The sequence below is a fragment of the Leuciscus leuciscus genome (assembly GCF_965113295.1).
Source record: "Leuciscus leuciscus genome assembly, chromosome: 5".
Lineage (NCBI taxonomy): Eukaryota > Metazoa > Chordata > Actinopteri > Cypriniformes > Leuciscidae > Leuciscus > Leuciscus leuciscus.
Window position 1 is genome coordinate 47,199,250 of NC_138729.1, and position 23,613 is coordinate 47,222,862.

A 23,613-nucleotide genomic window follows, 5' to 3' on the forward strand; every position below is an offset into this window, starting at 1 on the left:
AGCTTCTGCAAGAACCAATGAGGTTCATTCTCGTGTTACGCATCACGTTTGAGCTTCTGCAAGAACCAGTGAGGTTCATTCTTGTGTTACGCAGCACGTTTGAGCTTCTGCAAGAACCAATGAGGTTCATTCTCGTGTTACGCAGCACGTTTGAGCTTCTGCAAGAACCAATGAGGTTCATTCTCGTGTTACGCATCACGTTTGAGCTTCTGCAAGAACCAGTGAGGTTCATTCTTGTGTTACGCAGCACGTTTGAGCTTCTGCAAGAACCAATGAGGTTCATTCTCGTGTTACGCAGCACGTTTGAGCTTCTGCAAGAACCAGTGAGGTTCATTCTTGTGTTACGCAGCACGTTTGAGCTTCTGCAAGAACCAGTGAGGTTCATTCTCGTGTTACGCAGCACGTTTGAGCTTCTGCAAGAACTAATGAGGTTCATTTTAGTGTTACGCAGCACGTCTGCAAGAACCAATGATGTTCATTCTCGTGTTACGCAGCACGTTTGAGCTTCTGCAAGAACTAATGAGGTTCATTTTAGTGTTACGCAGCACGTCTGCAAGAACCAATGAGGTTCATTCTCGTGTTACGCAGCACGTTTGAGCTTCTGCAAGAACCAGTGAGGTTCATTCTTGTGTTACGCAGCACGTTTGAGCTTCTGCAAGAACCAATGAGGTTCATTCTTGTGTGTCAAGCAGGTTTAGCTGAGCTTCTGTTTACGTTAGCTCATCAAGGTTTATATGTGAATAAAACTGTAAATGAAATCTGTCGGCGCCGATGGCCTCGTGGTCAGCACGCCAACATGCGTGCCCATTGCGCTCGGGCGGCCCAAGTTTGAGTCCCGGCTCGTGGACCTTTCCCGATCCCGTCCCCCGTCTCTTTCCCGCCTTGCTTCCTGTCCACTCTATACTGTCCTGTCACAACAAAAAAGGCAAAAAATGAAATCTGTTCATCATATAAAGCAATCGTGTCTCTTCAGAAGACTTGGATTAAATCGTTCCATTCATCTGGATTTATTTTACGATCTGAGTTTTGAACTGTCAGAGTTTTGGGTGAATAGACTGTCAATGGAGAGGCAGAAATCTCTCAGATTTCATTAAAAATATCTTCATTCGTATTCCGAAGATCGAAAGTCTATTTGGCATGAGGGTGAGTAAATGATGACAGAAGTTTCATTTTTGGGTGAACTATCCCTTTAAGCTGCCGAATGGCTACATTTATAAATTTTGACAAACTATTCTAATCCGATTGTGCACAAGCTTATAGAAGTGAGTTATGCATGATCTCATGCGGTTCATGCTAATTCAGTTTCATACTTACATATGGGCTACAGACTGAAGCAGATCGTTTTGGCAGTCACGTTCGAGCAGCTGTGGTCTGTGTAGATTTGCCCCCTAGTGTCTGATTCGCAGCAAGTTAGTTTCATTTGAACTCAATTGCTCTAGTGCCTTAAATGTGAGCCAAGAGAAATGAGTAATTACATTCTAGAGCTAAAGCAATATTGAAGCTTGGGACCTCTCTGTTTGTCTTCCTCCTGGAGTGCAGATGGCCTGACGGCGTACAGCTCTCCAGAGGGCCAGACCATGATGGCTCCTGGCTATCCCATCACACCCCTCAATGACTCCACGTACGACGGCGCCCTGGAACGCAGGTGAACGTCTAATCTAATGCTATATGTTTAGCTTTTAGGGATGCACTGATGTTAAAACTCTGGCCACTACTGATTAGCCGGTAAATATTTATATCATGTTATGGCTATAATCGATCAATTAAAATGTATTTTAAAAAGAGTTGATATTAAAATTCTATACAGTTTTGTCTAAATATATATAAAACATGGAAAAACTAAAATCAGTCATTTTAAATGACTGTTAAGTACATTTAGGCATCACATCGTTATAATGTTCAGAATGATAAATTAATATTAATTTTGAGATTTGCTAAACATTACATTTAACAGTGTTGTTAAACTCTTGGTGTTTTTACAGATTAATTTTAAGCGTGTTTTAGTTGATGGGAAAAGTCATCTAAATATAAAATAATAGAAATAAGTTTGTTGTTAGTACGTTTTGTTTTTGAAATACTTTTATTCAGCAAGGATGCATTAAATGCAATGCTGTTCTTTTGAACTTTTTTATTCATCAAAGAATCCTGTTACAAATGATCACAGTTTTCACAAAAATATTAAGCAGCATTAATAATAATAAGAAATGTTTCTTGAGCAGAAAATCTTCATATTAGAATGATTTCTGATATTAGAATGTGACACTGAAGACTGGAGTAATGATGCTAAAAATTCAGCTTTGATCACAGGAATAAATTACTTTTTAAAATATATTAAAATAGAAAACAGCTATTTTAAATTGTAATAATATTTCACAATATTGCTGTTTTTAGTTTATTGTTGATCAAATAAATGCAGTCTTGGTGAACAGAAGAGATTTCTTTCAAAGACATTAAAATCAATTAAATGTCTAATATCGGTCAATTACATTTCAATAATAATAATAAAAAATAAAAAACGTATATTCCAATGTTAAATGATTTGAAGAAAGAATGTCGCACAGGTTTGGAAACACATGCGTAAATGCTGATGGGTGAACAATCCTTTAAAAAAAAAAAGCTTTATATACATAGTTTGGAGGTTGTCTGTTTCTTCACATTGATTTTATATCCTCTTGCCAACTTTGGAGTTGTGGAGTTTTCAGGGTCATTCTGTGGCAGAACAATCAAGATTGTTTTTAAGTTCTACAATGAATGCTAATCACTCGTCGCCCAAAGCTAAGTGCTTCCTGTCATTCTCTTCCCACAGGAAGCTGTCTAGGGGGCTGGGTCAGCTGACGGATGGTGTGATTGGTCAGGATGACTTTGCACAGAGAAGGCAGTACCGGTTGTGGCCCGGATATGATTACGTGGGCTGGAGGAACGACAGCTTGGGCCCTGGATTTGTAGAGATGGAGTTCCAGTTTGACAGACAACGAAACTTCACCTCTATGAAGGTGAGAGTGGAGGAAGAGCTGTCGTGATTACAGTGAGGTACTAAAGGAAGTAAACCCGGACCAACGTGTTAAAGCTGAGTGTAAAGCTTGCACTTTTAATGAAGAATTTAATTATGGATTTAGTAAAAAACCAGTTTATTATTTCAGTAAAATTATCTAAATTGTATTTTTGGAGCCACTTTTCTTAGTCAATGAATCTTTGATTATGCAAAAGTCCTCCGGTATTCGTGAACATATCGCACAAAAATAAATGTTTTTTACTTAAACATCGGTGTTAATTTATTCTATTTAACTTGCTCAGACAAGGTCAGCATGAAGTAAGCACTTTCATCACACTAGGCACATGTTAACTACAGTATGCTGACCAGACATCCCGTTTTCCCCGGGAAACACATGCTAAAAATCTAGCTGAAATACGGGACTGTCCCAGGGAATACAGGACAGTCCCGTATTTCAGCTAGATTTTTAGCATCCCGACTTATTGAAAAATCATATTTTGTCCCGTATTTTCTTCTTTCCTAAATTGTCTTTGCTAGATGATCCTGAAACAGAGTACCAGTCTTCTGTAACCCGAGAATAGCCTAATAAAAGGTTGCCAATCTCGTCACAGTATATTTTTGAGAACAAAATTATCATCCAAACACAATTTGTTATCAATTTAACTTGCAGTTAGTGAAGGCGGGATGTCAAGTCAGACGCAAAGATGTCAAAGAAGCGTGTGTACTTTTAACTAGGATCTTCAAAAAGAGTTTATCAAGTTATTATGTGCTGTAAGTTGTGACAGAAATAACTCGATATGGTATCGCGGATCTCTCTCAGACAGAGCGCGGTCCCGAATCCACTTCTTTTTGCGCCTGAATGGTCAATACATCAATCAAATTGTCAAAATGGCAATCATGTGGAGTATCTCAAGTAAATACAGTCGGTTATGGCTTAAGTGAATGTAAACATCCCAGTGAAAACCGGATATGTGTCAGTATATTAGATCCAAGCATTCGGTCTTAAAGTGACATCAGCCTAAAATACCTGTCTGTGTCGTTAATGTTCATCAAACAACAAAAGATGTTAAATAAATGTATGCATGCATGTTAAATAAACCTACTGTACCTGAAAAACTTAATTTAATTTGTATCGCTATCATTTTTTCCTATTGTTTGTAATTTGCTTCTTTGTTCTTTTTTTATATAACAAAAATAACTGTTTGATTTATATATTGTTATAATAAATTAAAATTTCTCATATCATTAAATAAGTATTTGATCCTATTGCCCACCTTTAGTAACATTATAATACATTATAATAATCTTTACTGTTACTTTTGATCAATTTTTAATGCATCCTTGTTGAATTAAAATAATTAATTTCTTTTAAAAAGAAATCCTACTGACCCTAAACTTTTGAATAGTAATGTATAATATTTAATATCTCGTGGTGATGCTCTTGAAAATGTTTTTCATTTATGACCATGATAATTATTTTCTATTGTAATTGACATTCAGCCACTAACACTGATAGAACTTGTACCGAACCTAAAATGTGCATGTGTTCTGGGTTACATCTGTAATGTGTATAATTTGAAGTTGATGCGCTTTGAAGTGTTTGTTGAATGACAGCTTTAATGTAGCACTAATTATACATCATATTTCACACATAATAAAACATAATTGCATGTTGGGGGAGGATTGTTTGCCATAATAGCATCAGTGTCTGTGGACTGGGGGGTTTAGATGCTTAATCTTGTAAAGTAATGATTTTATATTAGAAATCATATGTTTATTGAAGCCTGGTCACTTTGTTTTAGTTGCTTTGTATATTAAAGTCAGCATGAAATCAGAGTTGATCTTATTTACTTAAGATTTGCTTGTATACACAACCATCCAAAAGTTTGGGGTCAGTAACATTTTTGTAATGTTTTTGAAAGAAGTCTCTTATGCTGCGTTTGTTTTTTTGTTTTGTTTTATTCTTTGATGAATAGAAAGTAGATTGTCCAAAAGGGTCTGGAAACTGAACATAATGTCCTCTTTTGAAAGAAAAATGAGTTGTAAATGTCAATTTATGTTGACTTTAAATGGTGCATTTTGTAGAACTATGAAGCTTTATTTATAGTGAACACAGAAAGGCTTCAGATGTTAATGATGCTTATTTCTCCTCTCTTTAACAGGTTCACAGTAATAACATGTTCTCTCGGGGTGTGAAGATCTTCGCATCCGTGTCCTGTGCTTTTAAACTGCATCTCATTTCTGAGTGGGAGGCAGAGCCGGTGGAGTTTCACACCGTTCTAGACGACCGGAACCCAAGCGCTCGTTATGTGACCGTCCCGTTAAAGCACAGGTCGGCCACGGCCCTGCGCTGCCGCTTCTACTTTGCTGACACTTGGATGATGTTCAGCGAGATCTCATTTCAGTCTGGTATGAAATAAGAACAGCTCACCTCTCCCTCCCACTGGTATTCCCAGTATTTCCTCATTAAAATTCAGCCAGAACTGTGAAATGCTTTTCATATCATCATTCCCAATTTATTAATTTCCACTTACACCATCGTTAAAAAATTTGGGGTCGGTGGGATATTTTTATGTTTTTGAAAGAAGTATTTTATGCTCACCGAGGCTTGATCACAAATACAGCAAAAAATATTATAAAATATTATTACAAATTAAAAGAATCGTTTTCTGTTTGAATATATTGTACATTTTTATTTATTACTGTCACAAAAAGCTGAATTTTCAGCATCATTACTCTCGTCTTCAGTTTCACATGATTCTTCAGAAGTTATTCATGCTGATTTTCTGCTAATAATAATTATTATTAATATTGAAAACAGTCCTGTTGTTTTAATATTTTTGTGGAAATCATGATAAAAAATTTCTGGTTTCTTTGAAGAATAGAAAGTTCAAAAGAACAGCATTTATTTGAACATTATAAATGTCTTTACTGGCCATTTTATTCACTTTAATGCATCCTTGCTGAAAAAAAAGTATTAATTTCTTTCAAAAGCATCTTATTGGAAATGCGTGCATCTCTCATAGTGAGACCAATTACTTACTCACATTTAGAGTGATAAATGTATTTTAAAGTGGGTGTAACTTGAGGTTTAGTGATTTCCTGTGTTTGATTTATTTTCCATTGCAGCAACTAATGTGCTTCCTACCCAGAGGCCTCCAGTTTTGACCCCTCCTTCATATGAAGTTAACAGCAAAGTATCAGAAACTACTCAAATAACAGGTAAGGCGTTGCAGTGTTTGTATTGTCAAAATGAAACAAAATTTGTCACGTTTTTGACCGTTTACTTTCTTAATGCATGTTATTTAAAAGAAAATTAAATGTCTGTTCAGCCAAATCGTGTAGAGACTGTTTTTCGTGATCCAGCAAGTTTCCGATGAATACAAATGGAGGAAATGTGTCACTTTATGGAAGTAAAATGGGTTGCGTACACCATTTCCTGTTGACTTTAAATGAATACACCTGACTACTGTACTAACTTGCGTTCTACACACTTCACTTGAACTTTAATAAACCGTCTGTGTTTGACAGAGGACCGGACGACACCATCAAAGACGGGCTCTCCTGAAGAGGGCAGTACATCGATTCTGATTGGCTGTTTGGTGACTATTATTCTCCTGCTGGTGGTGATCATCTTCCTGATACTGTGGTGCCAATATGTCTGCAAAGTCCTGGAGAAGGTTTGTGTGTGTTTGTATTGATGCAACAGATTACATGTAATATTTGAGGAGTGTAAAGTACCTTGGTCTACCTTACTGAAAGGATGAGCATTGCTGAATTTCAAGATGCGTCTTTGAGAAGTTGTGACCCCCCCACCCCCCACCCCCCAATATTTTCCGGGCATATAAGTAGCATTTTTTTATCCCCTGCTGTGGTTCATATTACAAAGTGACTTGTATAAAGCATGCAAAAACATGAATTTACGCCGAATGACAGGTACTTGAGCCCAATTTTATTTGTATAGCGCATTTCCCACACAACGGTGATTAAATAAAATGCTTTAAATAAACGTGTTTTCTTGGTGTTGGGTATAAATGTTGTTGATAATGAATGCCATTATAATTTACGTTTGATTTTTTTTTTTCTTATTTTGAATTCCTGTTCTTTTCTGATTACCATTCATTTTAAAGGATTTGTTTGTGAGGGAAACTTAAATACATATTCATAGTGTTTATAATGTTTACAAATGTTTCATTTATTTACCTGTATTTTACATTATTTCTGGATGTAATAATAAAACATGACTTTTGTTTAGTTTTTTCTCTCAACAATGCAGTTTTGACCCTGTGCGACGTATTTATTTTTTTTGGAAAATATGATAACACAAAAAGTGTCTCTCTCTTTCTCTCTTAGGCTCCAAGGCGTATTTTGGAGGAGGAGGTGACGGTGCGTTTGTCCTCTAGCAGTGACACTATAATCCTGCAGACTCCCCCGGTGCCCCCGCGCGTCTCCCTCGACCCCCCTTACGAGAGGATCTTCCTTCTGGACCCCCAGTATCAGGATCCCGCTGCGCTCAGGAACAAACTTCCAGAGCTGTCTCAAAGCGCAGAGGCTTCTGGTACCATCCGTTAAACACAAACACACACTCTAGCTCTGTCTCAAACACTATTGTTCATCAGTAAATGGGCAACTGATCACTTAAATCATTGGGAATTATTTATGCAAATTATGTAAGAAAGGCACAATATAAAACTATTGCCTTGGATATAAGAATTTTAAAAAATTATAATTTTACGTTTATTTGTGAAATAATCAGATGCTAATATGCTAATATATACACTACTGTTCTAAAGTTTGGGGTCAGGATTTTTTTATGATTTTGAAAGAAGTCTCCCATTCTCACCAAAGCTGCATCTACGTTTGTTTGAAAACAGTGATATTGTGAAATATTATTACAGTTTAAAATAAATGTTTTCTATAGTAATATGGTTTAAAATGTAATTTATTCCTGTGATCAAAGCTGAATTTTTTTAGCATCATTACTCTTCAGTGTCACATGATACGCTAATATGCTAATTTGCTGCTCAAGAAACATTTATTATTATTATCAATGTTGAAAACAGTTGTGCTGCATAATGTTTTTTGTTGAAAACATGATAAATTTTTTCAGGACTCTGACGAACAGAAAGTGCAAAAGTATGGAGCTTATAATATGACAAAACGATTTGAATTTGAATTGTGTAAATTTGAATTAATTGCAAGTGAAATCTAACAAAATTGAATTTTAGGTGGTAGTTTAAATAGTTCTGAATTAGATTTTTTTTAAACGAATATTGAACATTTGAAATTTAACAAATTGAAGTGTTTTTATGGCTGAATTTTATAGACATGTATTTTCAAACAGCTAGTTTTTTTGTTCTGAATTCGTATACTGCAAATATTCAGTTTAAAAAAATACAGATTCAAGTTTTCAAGATGAAGAAATTCGGAACTTCAAATTCAGTTTTCTAAAATTCAAGTTCAAAAATTCAAGTTCAAAAATTCAGATCTTACAGAAAGTAGGTCACAGGTCATCCACAGGGAAGAGTAAAGGATCTCAGATAAGTCGAACAGAGCATTTTGGCTGCACTGCAGTAGTTTTCTGCCGCAAACGTGGTGGTGGTTCAAGAGAATCCGTGTATCTTTCGTTCAGTTGTTTTTTTATTTAATATTAAGAGTAGAAAAATGAGAAAACAGCTTGAGTATTAGATTTCTAATATTCTAGTAATAATAGTCCGCTGTTGCACGGAGCTTACAAAAACTGTGTATTGCAACTATAGGCTATATTTCATTTCCTCATCAAACAACTAGACTAACGAATGGCTCGGTACAACAGAAGAGCTTAGACAGGGCTTTCTCTCTGTGTAGACCAGCAGTTGGTCTGAATTTGCTATAGCCTATTTTCCGGACTGTATATAGGCCAAGTCACGTTTTATGAAACACGCTGTGATTTATTCCAAAGTGACTCAGGCATATATAATGCATTTAACGTCAAATAATATAAATGTTGACTTTCAAAAGTAGGCGCGCCAAGAAGGCTATTCTCTGTATTTTGGTTCATTTTTGGTGAGTGCCAGAAAGATCTAAAGAGACCGAGACGCGCTAAAGCAGCGCATCATGTTGTTTTATTTATTTTTCAATGGCATTATATTTTGTAGTCATTTTGAATGTACACAAATTGACTATAAATAACAGAGTATTAAGTTATTTCCCAGCAGTGGAACAAATCCAAGTGATGGCGCCAGCGCATCGCGCTCTCACACAACATAGCCTACTATCAGACCTGGCGTTGCTTCATATCGCAAACTGCTCATTATCAAAATGAAACACAGTCAAACAAACATATAAAAAGGTATTCTGCCTAATTTAATTGGTCTGTTGTACAATATAAAAGGCAAGCTGTGCCGCACACAGTAGCCTACAGTCCAAACATTTCCCTTGAAGACGCTGATTTAGCCTATAGCCTAGGCTACGTGTATTTTGGGACTCGACTGAAGTATGACGCCTTTTTATTTGTATTATAATATAATATATTAAAATACATCATCTTCTGAGTTTTATGATGTAGCTAGGCCTTTTGTGTTTTATTTAAATTAAAATGTATTGTAATTTACATCTCAAAAGGATGCGCTTTGTGCATTCTCTGACATTACATTTATTTATTCCATTAATATTGAGTATCAATTGATGTTAAACAAAACTGTGTTATTTTCTATGGCAACTAAACTTCCAAAATAAATAAGAATAAAAAAGAATAACAAAAAAAAAAAAAGCTCCGCAGCTTTTCCACACAGATTTTGAGAATTGGCCAGCTAAAAAAATAGGCCAAGGAAGTAGACTAACGGCTACTGTCCGGGAGATGCGTTCATATTTATGAAATAAACATAACTGATTTTGTCTACACCTAAATACATTTCCAAGGAACCCCTAATTATAACAGTGATTAAGCCCAAATGTGGGTGGGGGTAATGAACACAATATGTTTTTTTTGTTTGTTTTTTTTGTTTGTTTTTTGCCCAAATGGTCTCCACTCTGTGCATTTTGTAGCAACATTTTTAACTGACCGTATTTGCCAGAAAATAAGTCGCATGCACATGAGTGCAAGTCACACCGGATCATGTTGAGAGAGAAACGCGCGCGTCAAATCGTCACAAAAAACGCATTTTAATATTAGCCTATTCGTATTCAGCAATAGTGTATAAGACCTGTAAATAAAATACAACATTTACATGATAAAGACTATTAACATGTAGGCTATGTGTAGCCTATTTTACTTTACCTTACTGTATGACAAATCCTTAAATGAATGCAGAAAACAACAAGAATGAAAAATAAGTAGCCATGTATAGGCCTAATAAAATAATATAGGCTACATAGCCTATAAAATAGGCTATATTGTGCCCTTTATTACAAACAACATTTAGCCTATTTTAAACGCCAAGCCTAAACAAATTTATTTAAATCGAAACGGTCGCGCATCTCTCATTCAGTCAAAAGTTTTCATATTTGCAATGTAACATGTGGATGCTAACTATTAATATAAAGAAGGCTTTATACTTCAGTCGAATCCCAAAATACACGTATAGGCTAAATCAGCGTCTTCACAGCAAGGGAAATGTTTGGAGTAGGACTGTGTGCGGCACAGCTTGCCCTTTATATTGTACAACAGACCAATAAAATTAGGCAGAATAACTTTTTATATGTTTGGTTGACTGTGTTTCATTTTGATAATGAACAGTCTGCGATGTGAAGTAGTAACGTCAGGTCTGACTATGTTGTGTGAGAGCGCGATGCGCGAGCGCCATCACTTGGATTTGTTCCACTGCTGGGAAATAACTTAATACTCTGTTATTTATAGTCATACAGATAATATGACATAATTCGAAACAGTAAAATGTATATTTTTATTTGTGTACATTCAAAATGACTACAAAATATAATGCCATTGAAAAATAAATAAAACAACATGATGCGCTGCTTTAGCGCGTCTCGGTCTCTTTAGATCTTTCTGGCGCTCACCAAACATGAACCAAAATACAGAGACTAGCCTTCTTGGCGCGCCTACTTTTGAAAGTCAACATTTAGATTATTTAACGTTAAATGCATTATATATGCCAGAGTCACTTTGGAATAAATCACAGCGTGTTTCATAAAACGTGACTTGGAAAATAGGCTATAGCAAATTCAGACCAACTGCTGGTCTACACAGAGAGAAAGCCCTGTCTAAGCTCTTCTGTTGTACCGAGCCATTCGTTAGTCTAGTTGTTTGATGAGGAAATTAAATGTAGCCTATAGTTGCAATACACAGTTTTTGTAAGCTCCGTGCAACAGCGGACTATTATTACTAGAATATTAGAAATCTAATACTCAAGCTGTTTTCTCATTTTTCTACTCTTAATATTAAATAAAAAAACGACTGAACGAAAGATACACGGATTCTCTTGAACCACCACCACGTTTGCGGCAGAAAACTACTGCAGTGCAGCCAAAATGCTCTGTTCGACTTATCTGAGATCCTTTACTCTTCCCTGTGGATGACCTGTGACCTACTTTCTGTAAGATCTGAATTTTTGAACTTGAATTTTTGAACTTGAATTTTAGAAAACTGAATTTGAAGATCTGAATTTCTTCATCTTGAAAACTTGAATCTGTATTTTTTTAAACTGAATATTTGCAGTATACGAATTCAGAACAAAAAAACTAGCTGTTTGAAAATACATGTCTATAAAATTCAGCCATAAAAACACTTCAATTTGTTAAATTTCAAATGTTCAATATTCGTTTAAAAAAAATCTAATTCAGAACTATTTAAACTACCACCTAAAATTCAATTTTGTTAGATTTCACTTGCAATTAATTCAAATTTACACAATTCAAATTCAAATCGTTTTGTCATATTATAAGCTCCATACAAAAGAACAGCATTTATTTGAAGTAGAAATCTTTTGTAACATACAAATTGTCACTTTTGATGAATTGTATGGATCCTTGCTTAATGAAAAAAGTTTAAAAAAAATATATATATATATCATATTCACCCCAAACGTTTGAACAGTAGTGCAAGTACTTGTACATGTGAGGATCATTTGCATAACTGGATTTTAATGTTAATTTTGCAGCGCAGTCTGGGATTGTCTAGGATGCATGCAAAGCTGCCTTGTAATTTGGCCAAATATTATAAGACTATAAGCATAATTGTGTTGCCTAATGGTGCAGCCTTCATGTCAGGAGCTCAACTTTGAATCCTAAAAATAATGCCCAGATAGGTATCCTAGTAAGTTTTGGACCAGAGCTACTGTGAAGACTTCCAGTACTGAATACACCTCTCCATGATGTCCTTTTTAAAACTAACCTCTCGTTCTATCTTTTACCCTTTTAAAATGAACTTAGTTTCGTTGACACTTGTTTCCTCGACATTTTGCATGCTGCCTGCCAATGCACTTTTCCCTTTCTTCCTCCTCTAGTCTTGCGTTCTTTAGCCTTTGCTCGCAGTCTATGAACTCCATCTGATCTTGTTACCAGACTGACGGACTTTGCAAGGGTAAGAATCGATGCTGGATTTTCCTTTGCTCCTATTGTGACACCCTGCAGTTTCTTGCACCCAGTCACCTCAGTGTTTTGGTTGAAATAAAATGACTGAAGTTGACCTTTTCCTCTCTTTTCATCTTCTGCTTTTTTCTGTCTCTCTCTCTTCCTCTTTCTCTTACTCTCAACAAAGCTCTCGTGACATGATTGTCAGCATTTAAAATGTTGCAAATCAATGATGAAGAAAATAAATAGGGTGACATTAATAAAGAGATGCATGAAATGAAGGATATGCCAGAATGGTAACACTTTACAATAAGTTTTCAGTTAACTGCATTAGTCAACGTAAATTAACAATGACAAATACTTCTAAAGCATTTATTAAAGGTAATGCAATTTTAAAGGTTCCTAATTTTGTTTTGGAGGTCTTCTACAATAGGTTTACATGCATTCAAGATCAAAATGATAAACACTTTCATCTTCTCATAATATACATCTTTTCTCACAGTGTCTGAAACTGTTCGATAAAGGATTCAGTCTCTCTAAACCCCAGCCTACTCTGCTCTGATTGGTCAGATGGCCCAGTCTGCTGTGATTGGTCTACCGCTTACAGCACGTGTCGGAAAACAAATTGCTTATTATCTTATTAGTGATACGATTGATAACGATGGCTTCGGTTTTACCAGATCAATTTAAGCCCGAGTCCTCATCCTTTGGAAGTGAAGCAAAGTAGATTTGGTTTTGCAGAACAGAAAACAGTGTCTTCTTGACGTCGACAACATGAACCAAACTCTTCCAGGCCTCAGCTACATCTACAGTGATTGAGGGCGGGTCAAAGTAGACGTTGTTCGCGAGCAGCCAATGAAGACCATAGGCTGGAATTATGCAAATATGTTACAAACCTACTTAGATTTGTGCAGGAAGTAAGACTGGCATTACTGACGACTCGTTTGAGGCCGTTCAGAATCAGTTCTTTCTTTTAGGAGACAATAACTCCATTTGTCACTCCATTGCACTACATGAAAGCTAATATCTGAAAAAGCACAATAGGGGCACTTTAATGGATTTGAACTAACATGAACAAACAATGAACAATTGTATTTTTTTAACTAACATTAACAAAGTTTTTTTTTTTATATGTAAAAACAAAAATAATAATAGTGATAGTTTTTAATGTTATTTAATGCGTTAACTAATGCAACCTTATTGTAAAGTGTCACCATTAAAATAAAATAAAAACAGAAAACAATGGGTTGATATAAATGACAATTACTGACATGTTGGCGTCTGGTTCTCTCTGTAGCCTGTAGCGGAGGATATGCCGAACCCGACGTTACCCTGTGCACCCCACACCAGTGTTTTCAGAGCAGCGTGCCGCACTACGCTGAAACTGACATCATTAGCCTGCAGGGCGTCACCGGCAGCAACATGTACGCCGTTCCGGCCCTCACCGTGGATTCCCTGACGCGGAAGGACATCTCGGTGGCCGAGTTCCCTCGGGAGAGACTGCTGTTCAGAGAGAAACTGGGAGAAGGCCAGTTTGGTGAGGTGAGTCTAGATGAACCACAGCAGGAGGTTTTATAGTCGCTGCTGATGTTGACTCACTTCTGGAGCCACTTGGATTGTCTTTTATTCTGAGTTAGTTGGGATCTTTTTGCATACTGTTTATGCTTTGTTTTATACAAACAGTGCTGCAATGCCTAATGTTTGAGTGTTTCCCAGAAACCCCTGTTATTAGTGACCACGCATGACTGTAATGTATGGCTTTATTAAGAAAAACATTGGAAATCTAGAGTGAGAGCCAAGGATTTTTTTTTTCTTTCTTTTTTTTGCAATAGTGTTACTGATACTTTTTTAACACAGTTGATCCTCATTCTGTTACTATGGTGGCAGATTTATTAATATTACCAATGCTGAAAACAGTTGTGCTGCGTAGTATTTTGTGGAAACTGATCATTTTCTAAGGATTCTTTGATTCATCTTTTGTAACATAAATGTCTTTACTGTCATTTTTGATCAATTTAATGCATCCTTGATAATTTCAAGTATTTAAAAAAACATACTGACCCCAAACTTTTGAACAGTATTGTATATATGGGTATATTTCAATTTTTCACTAAATCAATCAAAATATAGCATGATAATACAATAGTACGGTATTTAGTATTTTTGTTGTTAGTGCCCATTTAAGCGTGTTTTCATCCTCACGTTGTTTAAGTATGATGCTTCACATATATTCATGCTCTTGTCTGCTGGCATTGCTGTTTTCAGGTGCATTTGTGTGAGGCCGAGGGTTTGGCAGAGTTTCTGGGAGAAGGTGCACCGTTACCTGAGCAGGACGGCAAGCCGGTGTTGGTAGCAGTTAAACAACTCAGAGCGGATGCCACCAGCAATGCCAGGTTTGGGGAAAAAAACACTAACATTTGAATGGAAAGTTGCATCATGGAGTGAGGCTGCCTTAAGTACTTCTGGGAAGTTCCTGCTTAAAAGTTCGGAATGGTTATGTAATTAGGATGTGTTGTGACTGGTTGGAATAAAATTGATTGGCACATGGATCAGCCAATCACATGGCAGCAACTCAATGCATTTAGGCATTTAGATGAGCTTGCTGAATTTCAAACTGAGCATCAGAATGAGGAAGAAAGGTGATATAGGTGACTTTGAATTTGGCATGGTTGTTGCCGCCAGAAGGGCTTGGTCTGAGTATTTAAGAAACTGCTGATTTACAGGGAAATTCAACTATCTCTAGGGTTTACAGAGAATTATCTGAAAATGAGGAAATATCCAGTGAGCGACTGTTCTGTGGGCGAAAATGCCTTGTCAGAGGAAAATGGCCAGACTGGTTCCAGCTGATAAAAAGGCAACAGTAACTCAAATAACCACATGTTACAACCAAGATCTGCAGAAGAGCATCTCTGAACGAACAACATAATCTTGAAGCAGACGGGCTATAGCAGAAGACACACCTGTGCCACTCCTCTCAGATTAGAACAGGAAACTGAGGCTTCAATTCACACTGGCTCACCAAAACTGGACAATAGATGATTGGAGAAATGCTGCCTGGTTTGATGGGTCTCGATTTCTGCTGCGACATTCAGATGGTCGGGTCAGAATTTGGCGTAAACAAAATGAAAGCATGTATTCATCCTGCCTTGTATCAACGGTTCAGGCAGTGCTGGTGGTGTAATGGTGTGTGGGATATATTCTTGGCACACTTTGGCCCCTTTAGCACCAATTGAGCATTGTTTAAACGCCACAGTCTACCTGAGTATTTGTTGCTGATCAAGTCCATCCCTTTATGACCGCAGTGAACCATCTTCTGATGGATACTTCCAGTAGGATAATGCACCATGTCACAAAGCTCAAATCATCTCAAACTGGTTTCTTGAACATAACAATGAGTTCACTAAACTCAAACGGCCTCCACAGTCTCCAGATCTCAATCCAGTAGAGCAGCTTTGGGATGTGGAGGAACGGGAGATTCGCATCATGGATGTGCAGCCGATCAATGTCTGAGAAATGTTTCCAGCACCACGAAAAATTAACGCAGTTTTGAATGTAAAAGGGGGTTCAACCCTGTACTAGCAAGGTGTACCTCTCCATAAAAATGTCTAAAATTGTTTCAGAATACACAGTCATCAGTCATTTTCACTATTCAATATTATTTCCACATCAATATTGAGTGATGGATGCTTACCTTTAACCTTTCACCTGATCCCATGATAATGTCTGACTTTTGTCTGTGTAGAAATGACTTCCTGAAGGAGATAAAGATCATGTCGCGTCTGAATAACCCAAACATCATTCAGCTGCTGTGCGTGTGTGTGAGCTCCGACCCGCTCTGCATGGTGACGGAGTACATGGAGAACGGAGACCTCAACATGTTCCTGTCCCAGAGAGAGCTGGAGAGCACACTCACACACGCCAACAACATTCCGTCTGTCAGGTGTGTGTCCATCATTATGAAGAACCCTGACATGTACAGACTTTCATCTCCAGACAGGGGTCAGATCGCTTTTCTACAAGTCAGAGTCAAGCTTAACATTCTTAACCTTTGAATTCTTCAACTTAACCTCCAAGTTTTAAGTCAGCTCTCAGTTTATGATGGAAATGTTTCAGATTACAGGGTTAAAATGAAGCCAGGTTTTCACGTGAGACCTCTCAGTCTTCAAGTCATGATAATAACATATTAATAAGTCATTTCAATCCGTTCTTTTTTGAAAACCTGGAATTAAAAACCAACATTGTAAAATCTTATTACAGGTACTAATTTTGAAAATGAATTACTAGCCCAAAAGGGAAAACTCTTGAATCTTTTACTCACCCTCATGTTGGTCTCCTTCTTTGTTTCACACCAGTGTTATTTTAGTATTTTTATTACTATTATAGTATTTATTTTTATATTTTCAATTTTCATTTTAATTGTAGTTTTGTTATGTTTGTAATGTAATTGTTATATTTTATATTTTTTTATATTTCCATTAAACTTTAATTATTTTTTTCAGTTTGACAGTTCTTTAGTGGTTTTATCACTTCAAATTAAAATTGTGTATTTTAGTTTGTTGCAAGGCAAAAAAAAAAAAAAAATTTATTCTAAGATTTATATTTAATTTAAGCTTTATTTCAAATAACGGCAGCCATTTTTGATACAACATAGTTTCACTCAAAATACATTTAACTGAACTGAATGTTCTGGGTAAGTTTTCCTCCTAAAAGGTATAGTGTGTGTGTGTATATATATATATATATTCATCTTGTTTTGGTTCACATCCCTGACTCTTTTATTTCTGTTTCTTTGCAGCATTGCTGACTTGTTGCACATGTCGGTGCAGATCTCTTCTGGGATGAAGTACTTGGCTTCTCTGAACTTTGTGCATCGTGATCTGGCCACACGGAACTGCCTCCTGGACCGCCAGCTCACCATAAAGATCTCTGATTTTGGCATGAGCAGAAACTTGTACAGTAGCGATTACTATCGTATACAGGGGCGCGCTGTACTGCCTATACGCTGGATGGCCTGGGAGAGCATCCTACTGGTGAGGGAAAGACAAGCTGTTGATAAAAGCAAAGTTGCATGCATGTACACTACCGTTCAAAAGTTTGGGGTCAGTAAGGTTTTCTCTTTCAGGGTGGTGTTCACACTTGTAGTTCAGTTCGCTTTGTTCATTTGGTCTGGATCAACAACAAAAAAACAATTTATTCCTGGTCCGCTTAGCATTCACATTGGCATTTTTAACACCGAACCTGAAGATACCGAACCTAAAGGCACAGGGATATGTTCACAACCTGATTGTTCGGCTTTTATTACGTATATTTTGATTACCGAACATCCAAAACAATGCTGTGTTCTGGGATAAATGTGCTCGTTGTATGTGCGTAGCTACATATGATAGTATTTTGACCAGCTGAGAACTTGTGAAGAGCTTATAAAATGTATAAAGGAGTCAAAACAGCGGCAGGAATCCCTCCGTCACACACACAAACGCAGATCTGCTGTGAGGAGACGCGGTTCTGATGCCTGTACTGAACTCTGATGGACAATCTCGCAATTATGACGAGAAAAAAACAGGTTTGCTTGAGCATTCTGTCCTTTTTAGGGTCGCATCTTGTGACATCCGTGTGATCCATGTTGCTTTCACATGTCATTCAAACCACATCAGATTTTGTTTAGAAGCAGAACGAGAGCCATCTTATTAGCTGTCTCGATCCGCTTGTTTGGTGCGCACCAGGGTTTGGATGGCAGTGTTCGCTTATTCAAATGAACCGCACCAAGGTTAATTTTAATCAAACCAAACATGCCAACTGTGAACACACTCTTAAAGAAAGTAATAGTTTTATTCCGCAAGGATGCATTAAATTGATCAAAAGTGAAAGTAAGGACATTTATAATGTTACAAAAGATTTCTGTTTCAAATAAATGAACTTTTTTACTCATTAAAGAATCCTGAGAAAAAGTATCAACGTTTCCACAGAAATGTAAGCAGCAATGTAAGCAATGCTATTTTCAGCATTGATAATAAGAAGAAACATTATTATAATGATTTCTTTAGGATCATGTGACACTGAAGACACTGAATATTCAGCTTTGCATCACAGTAAGAAATTAAAGCTGCAAGCAGCGATGAAAGGGCCCTCGCACCCGTGCCATCAACACTCGGTGGCTTTAGGAAGACAGAGCATGGTTGGGAAATGTACATTTAAGGAGGTATATATAGTAAGAGTATGTCAAAGTAAGTTACAAAATGTTTTGTATAATGGTGATAATAGCATGCTTCATGACTCAGCTAAGTGTTGCTAGCATGTTTAGTCTGTTTCTAGCATGCTTAGTACACAATAATTATGTGGTTAGTACTGCATTACTGTGTTAACCATGTCAGTTTCTGTTGCCAGTAGGTGGCGTTATGACTATAACTGAATATGAGCATGGATGTGTGTTCAGGACAGAACTCTTATCAAACGTGTGAAGTTTGGTGCAAATTGGACATTGCCTTCTTGAGTAACAACAAAGTCATGTTTCATTGAATTAGCATTCTTTAGCACTTAGCTAAGCATTGTTAGCATGTTTTAACATGTTTCTAGCATGTTTAGAACTCAATGGCATTTTTAACATGTTGCTAGAACGGCATCAACGTGTTAAACATGTCACTTCCTGTTGCCAGTAGGTGGCGCTATTACTATAACTGAACATTCTCATGTAGATGTGTTCAGGCCATGACTCTTATTAAAAGTGTGAAGTTTGGGGCAGATTGGACATTCCATGCCTGAGTTACAGCAAATTCCTATTTAATTGCAATAATAGCATGCTTTAGCACTTAGCTAAGAGTTATCTAGCATGTTTTAGCATGTTTCTAGTATGTTGTTAGCATGTTTAACACTTGCTGGCACTTTTTTATATGTTATTAGGAGTCCATAACAGTGTTAAACATGTCACTTCCTGTTGCCAGCAGGTGGCGCTATGACTGTAACTGAATATAAGCATGGTCATGTGTTCAGGACAGAACGCTTATCAAAAGTGTGAAGTTTGGGGCAGATTGGACATTCCATGCCTGAGTTACAGCAAATTCATATTTAATTGCAGTAATATCATTCTTTAGCACTTAGCTAAGTGTTTGCTAGTATGTTTTAGCATGTCTCTAGTATGTTGGTAGGATGTTTAGCACCTACTGGCATTTTTTTATATGTTATTAGGAGTCAAGAACAGTGTTAAACGTCACTTCCTGTTGCCAGCAGGTGGCGCTATGACTATAACTAAATATGAGCATGGACATGTGTTCAAGAGATAACTCTTATCAAACGTGTGAAGTTTGGGGTAGATTGTACATTGCCTTCTTGAGTAACAACAAAGTCCTGTTTCATTGAATTAGCATGCTTTAGCACTTAGCTAAGTATTGCTAGCATGTTTTAATATGTTTCTAGCATGTTTAGAACTCAATGGCATTTTTAACATGTTGCTAGAACGGCATCAACGTGTTAAACATGTCACTTCCTGTTACCAGTAGGTGGCGCTATTACTATAACTGAATTTGAGCATAGACATGTGTTCAGGCCATGATTCTTATCAAACGTGTGAAGTTTGGGGTAGATTGGACATTCCATGCCTGAGTTACAACAAATTCCTATTTAATTGCAGTAATAGCATGCTTTAGCACTTAGCTAAGTGTTTACTAGCATGTTTCTAGTATGTTGCTAACCTGTTTAGCACTTGCTGGCTCTTTTTTATATGTTATTAGGAGACCACAACAGTGTTAAACATGTCACTTCCTGTTGACAGCAGGTGGCGCTATTACTATAACTGAATATTCTCATGTAGATGTGTTCAGGCCATGACTCTTATCAAACGTGTGAAGTTTGGGGCAGATTGGACATTCCATGCCTGAGTTACAGCAACTTCCTATTTAATTGCAATAATAGCATGCTTTAGCACTTAGCTAAGAGTTTGCTAGCATGTTTTAGCATGCTTCTAGTATGTTGTTAGCATGTTTAGCACTTGCTGGCACTTTTTTATATGTTATTAGGAGTCCATAACAGTGTTAAACATGTCACTTCCTGTTGCCAGCAGGTGGCGCTATGACTATAACTGAATATGAGCATGGTCATGTGTTCAGGACAGAACGCTTATCAAACGTGTGAAGTTCGGGGCAGATTGGACATTCCATGCCTGAGTTACAGCAACTTCCTGTTTCATGGCGAAACATCGAAATTTGTCAGGCCGCCGAGGACCCGCCCTTCGACGAAAACTCAAGATCTTCGCAATTTAACGTCGCAAAGGCCTTAAGATTACACTCACCAAATTTGAAGATGATCAGATTAAAACTGTAGGAGGAGTTCGTTAAAGTACGAGGCCTGAAAATGGCAAAAACTGCACAAAAATCTGAGAGGAAGTTCAAAATGGCTGACTTCCTGTTGTGTTTAGGGCTATGCTCCAAGAGACTTTTTTGTAGGTATTAGGTCATTACATGTATGTACCGAATTTTGTGCACGTACGTGGAACGTTGCGGGAGGCGCACTCCGTTGAACTTTTATAGGTGGCGCTATCGAGCCATTTTGCCCCGTCCAATTCTGAAACCTATATCAGATGTAAATTTTCGCCAGTTCTGACGCGTGTGCAAAGTTTTGTGAGTTTTCGAGCATGTTTAGGCCCTCAAAAATGCAATTAAATGCGGAGAAGAATAATAATAATAATAATAATAAACAGAGCAATTCCAAGAGGGTCCTCACACCATCGGTGCTCGGGCCCTAATTAAAGCTGCAAGCAGCGATGAAAGGGCCCTCGCACTCGTGCCATCGTCACTCGGTGGCTTTAGAAAGACAGAGCATGGTTGGGCAATGTGCATTTAAGGAGGTATATATAGTAGTTGCTAGCATGTTTAGTATGTTTCTAGCATGCTTAGTACACAATAGTTATGTGGTTAGTACTGCATTACTGTTTTAATCATGTCAGTTTCTGTTGCCAGTAGGTGGGGCTATGTCTACATCTGAATATCGCTATGTAGATGTGTTCAGTGCAGGACTTTTATCAAACATGTGAAGTTTGGGGCAGATTGGACATTGTATGCTTGAGTTACAACAACTTCCTTTAGCATTTCTTGCATATTTTATGATGTTTATAGCATATTACATATTAATTTTGGGGTAGATTGGACATTGCATGCCTGAGTTACAGCAAATTCATATTTAATTGCAGTAATAGCATGCTTTAACACTTAGCTAAGTATTTGATAGCATGTTTCTAGTATGTTGCTAACATGTTTAGCAGTTGGTGGCACTTTTTTATATGTTATTAGGAGTCCAGAACAATGTTAAACATCACTTCCTGTTGCCAGCAGGCGGCGCTATGACTATATCTGAATATGAGCATGGACTTGTGTTCAGGAGATAATTCTTATCAAACGTGTGAAGTTTGGGGTAGATTGGACATTGTATGCTTAAGTTACAACAACTTTCTTTAGCATTTCTAGCATGATTTAGAACTTAGCTATGTGTTGCTAGCATGTTTCTTGCATGTTACATATTAAGTTTGGGGCAGATTCGACATTGCATGCCTGTGTTACAGCAAATTCCTATTTAATTGCAGCAATAGCATGCTTTAGCACTTAGCTAAGTGTTTGCTAGCATGTTTTAGCATGTTTCTAGTATGTTGTTAGCATGTTTAACACTTGCTGGCACTTTTTAATGTTTTTATATGTCCACAACAGTGTTTAACATGTCACTTCCTGTTGACAGCAGGTGGCGCTATGACTGTAACTGAATATGAGCATGGTCATGTGTTCAGGACAGAACGTTTATCAAAAGTGTGAAGTTTGGCGCAGATTGGACATTGCCTTCTTGAGTAACAACAACATCCTGTTTCATTGAATTAGCATGCTTTAGCACTTAGCTAAGTATTGCTAGCATGTTTTAACATGTTTCTAGCATGTTTAGAAGTCAATGGCATTTTTAACATGTTGCTAGAACGGCATCAACGTGTTAAACATGACACTTCCTGTTACCAGTAGGTGGCGCTATTACTATAACTGAATATTCTCATGTAGATGTGTTCAGGCCATGCCTCTTATCAAACGTGTGAAGTTTGGGGCAGACTGGACATTCCGTGCCTGTGTTACAGCAAATTCCTATTTAATTGCAGTATTAGCATGCTTTAGCACTAAGCTAAGTATTTGCTAGCATGTTTTAACATGTTTCTAGTATGTTGTTAGCATGTTTAGCACATGCTGGAACTTTTTTATATGTTATCAGGAGTTCACAACAGTGTTAAACATGTCACTTCCTGTTGCCAGCAGGTGGCGCTATGACTGTAACTGAATATGAGCATGGTCATGTGTCCAGGACAGAACGCTTATCAAAAGTGTGAAGTTTGGCGCAGATTGGACATTGCCTTCTTGAGTAACAACAACATCCTGTTTCATTGAATTAGCATGCTTTAGCACTTAGCTAAGTATTGCTAGCATGTTTTAACATGTTTCTAGCATGTTTAGAAGTCAATGGCATTTTTAACATGTTGCTAGAATGGCATCAACGTGTTAAACATGACACTTCCTGTTACCAGTAGGTGGCGCTATTACTATAACTGAATATTCTCATGTAGATGTGTTCAGGACAGAACGATTATCAAAAGTGTGAAGTTTGGGGCAGATTGGACATTCCATGCCTGAGTTACAGCAAATTCCTATTTAATTGCAAAAATAGCATGCTTTAGCACTTAGCTAAGAGTTTGCTAGCATGTTTTAGCATGCTTCTAGTATGTTGTTAGCATGTTTAGCACTTGCTGGCACTTTTTTATATGTTATTAGGAGTCCATAACAGTGTTAAACATGTCACTTCCTGTTGCCAGCAGGTGGCGCTATGACTATAACTGAATATGAGCATGGTCATGTGTTCAGGACAGAACGCTTATCAAACGTGTGAAGTTCGGGGCAGATTGGACATTCCATGCCTGAGTTACAGCAACTTCCTGTTTCATGGCGAAACATCGAAATTTGTCAGGCCGCCGAGGACCCGCCCTTCGACGAAAACTCAAGATCTTCGCAATTTAACGTCGCAAAGGCCTTAAGATTACACTCACCAAATTTGAAGATGATCAGATTAAAACTGTAGGAGGAGTTCGTTAAAGTACGAGG

The 23,613-nt window shown here is 37.3% G+C and overlaps 1 protein-coding gene and 1 long non-coding RNA gene across 2 annotated transcripts in view; one reads left to right on the plus strand and one right to left on the minus strand.

Moving 5' to 3' along the window:
• The window catches only part of ddr2l (discoidin domain receptor family, member 2, like), a 44,641-nt gene that overhangs the window by 17,892 nt on the left and 3,136 nt on the right, over positions 1 to 23,613 (plus strand). Inside the window, exons 6-15 of the mRNA XM_082170819.1 lie at positions 1,540 to 1,645; positions 2,807 to 2,993; positions 5,155 to 5,401; positions 6,122 to 6,214; positions 6,524 to 6,672; positions 7,346 to 7,550; positions 13,800 to 14,044; positions 14,768 to 14,895; positions 16,245 to 16,442; positions 17,298 to 17,532. Coding sequence (XP_082026945.1) covers positions 1,540 to 1,645; positions 2,807 to 2,993; positions 5,155 to 5,401; positions 6,122 to 6,214; positions 6,524 to 6,672; positions 7,346 to 7,550; positions 13,800 to 14,044; positions 14,768 to 14,895; positions 16,245 to 16,442; positions 17,298 to 17,532 — 1,793 coding nt within the window. The remainder of the gene's footprint in view (positions 1 to 1,539; positions 1,646 to 2,806; positions 2,994 to 5,154; positions 5,402 to 6,121; positions 6,215 to 6,523; positions 6,673 to 7,345; positions 7,551 to 13,799; positions 14,045 to 14,767; positions 14,896 to 16,244; positions 16,443 to 17,297; positions 17,533 to 23,613) is intronic.
• Positions 7,888 to 12,512, minus strand: LOC309499579. The gene is made up of 2 exons (XR_014206287.1): positions 11,892 to 12,512; positions 7,888 to 8,106 (listed from the first exon to the last, which is right to left on the minus strand). It is a non-coding gene; the product is annotated as an uncharacterized lncRNA (long non-coding RNA).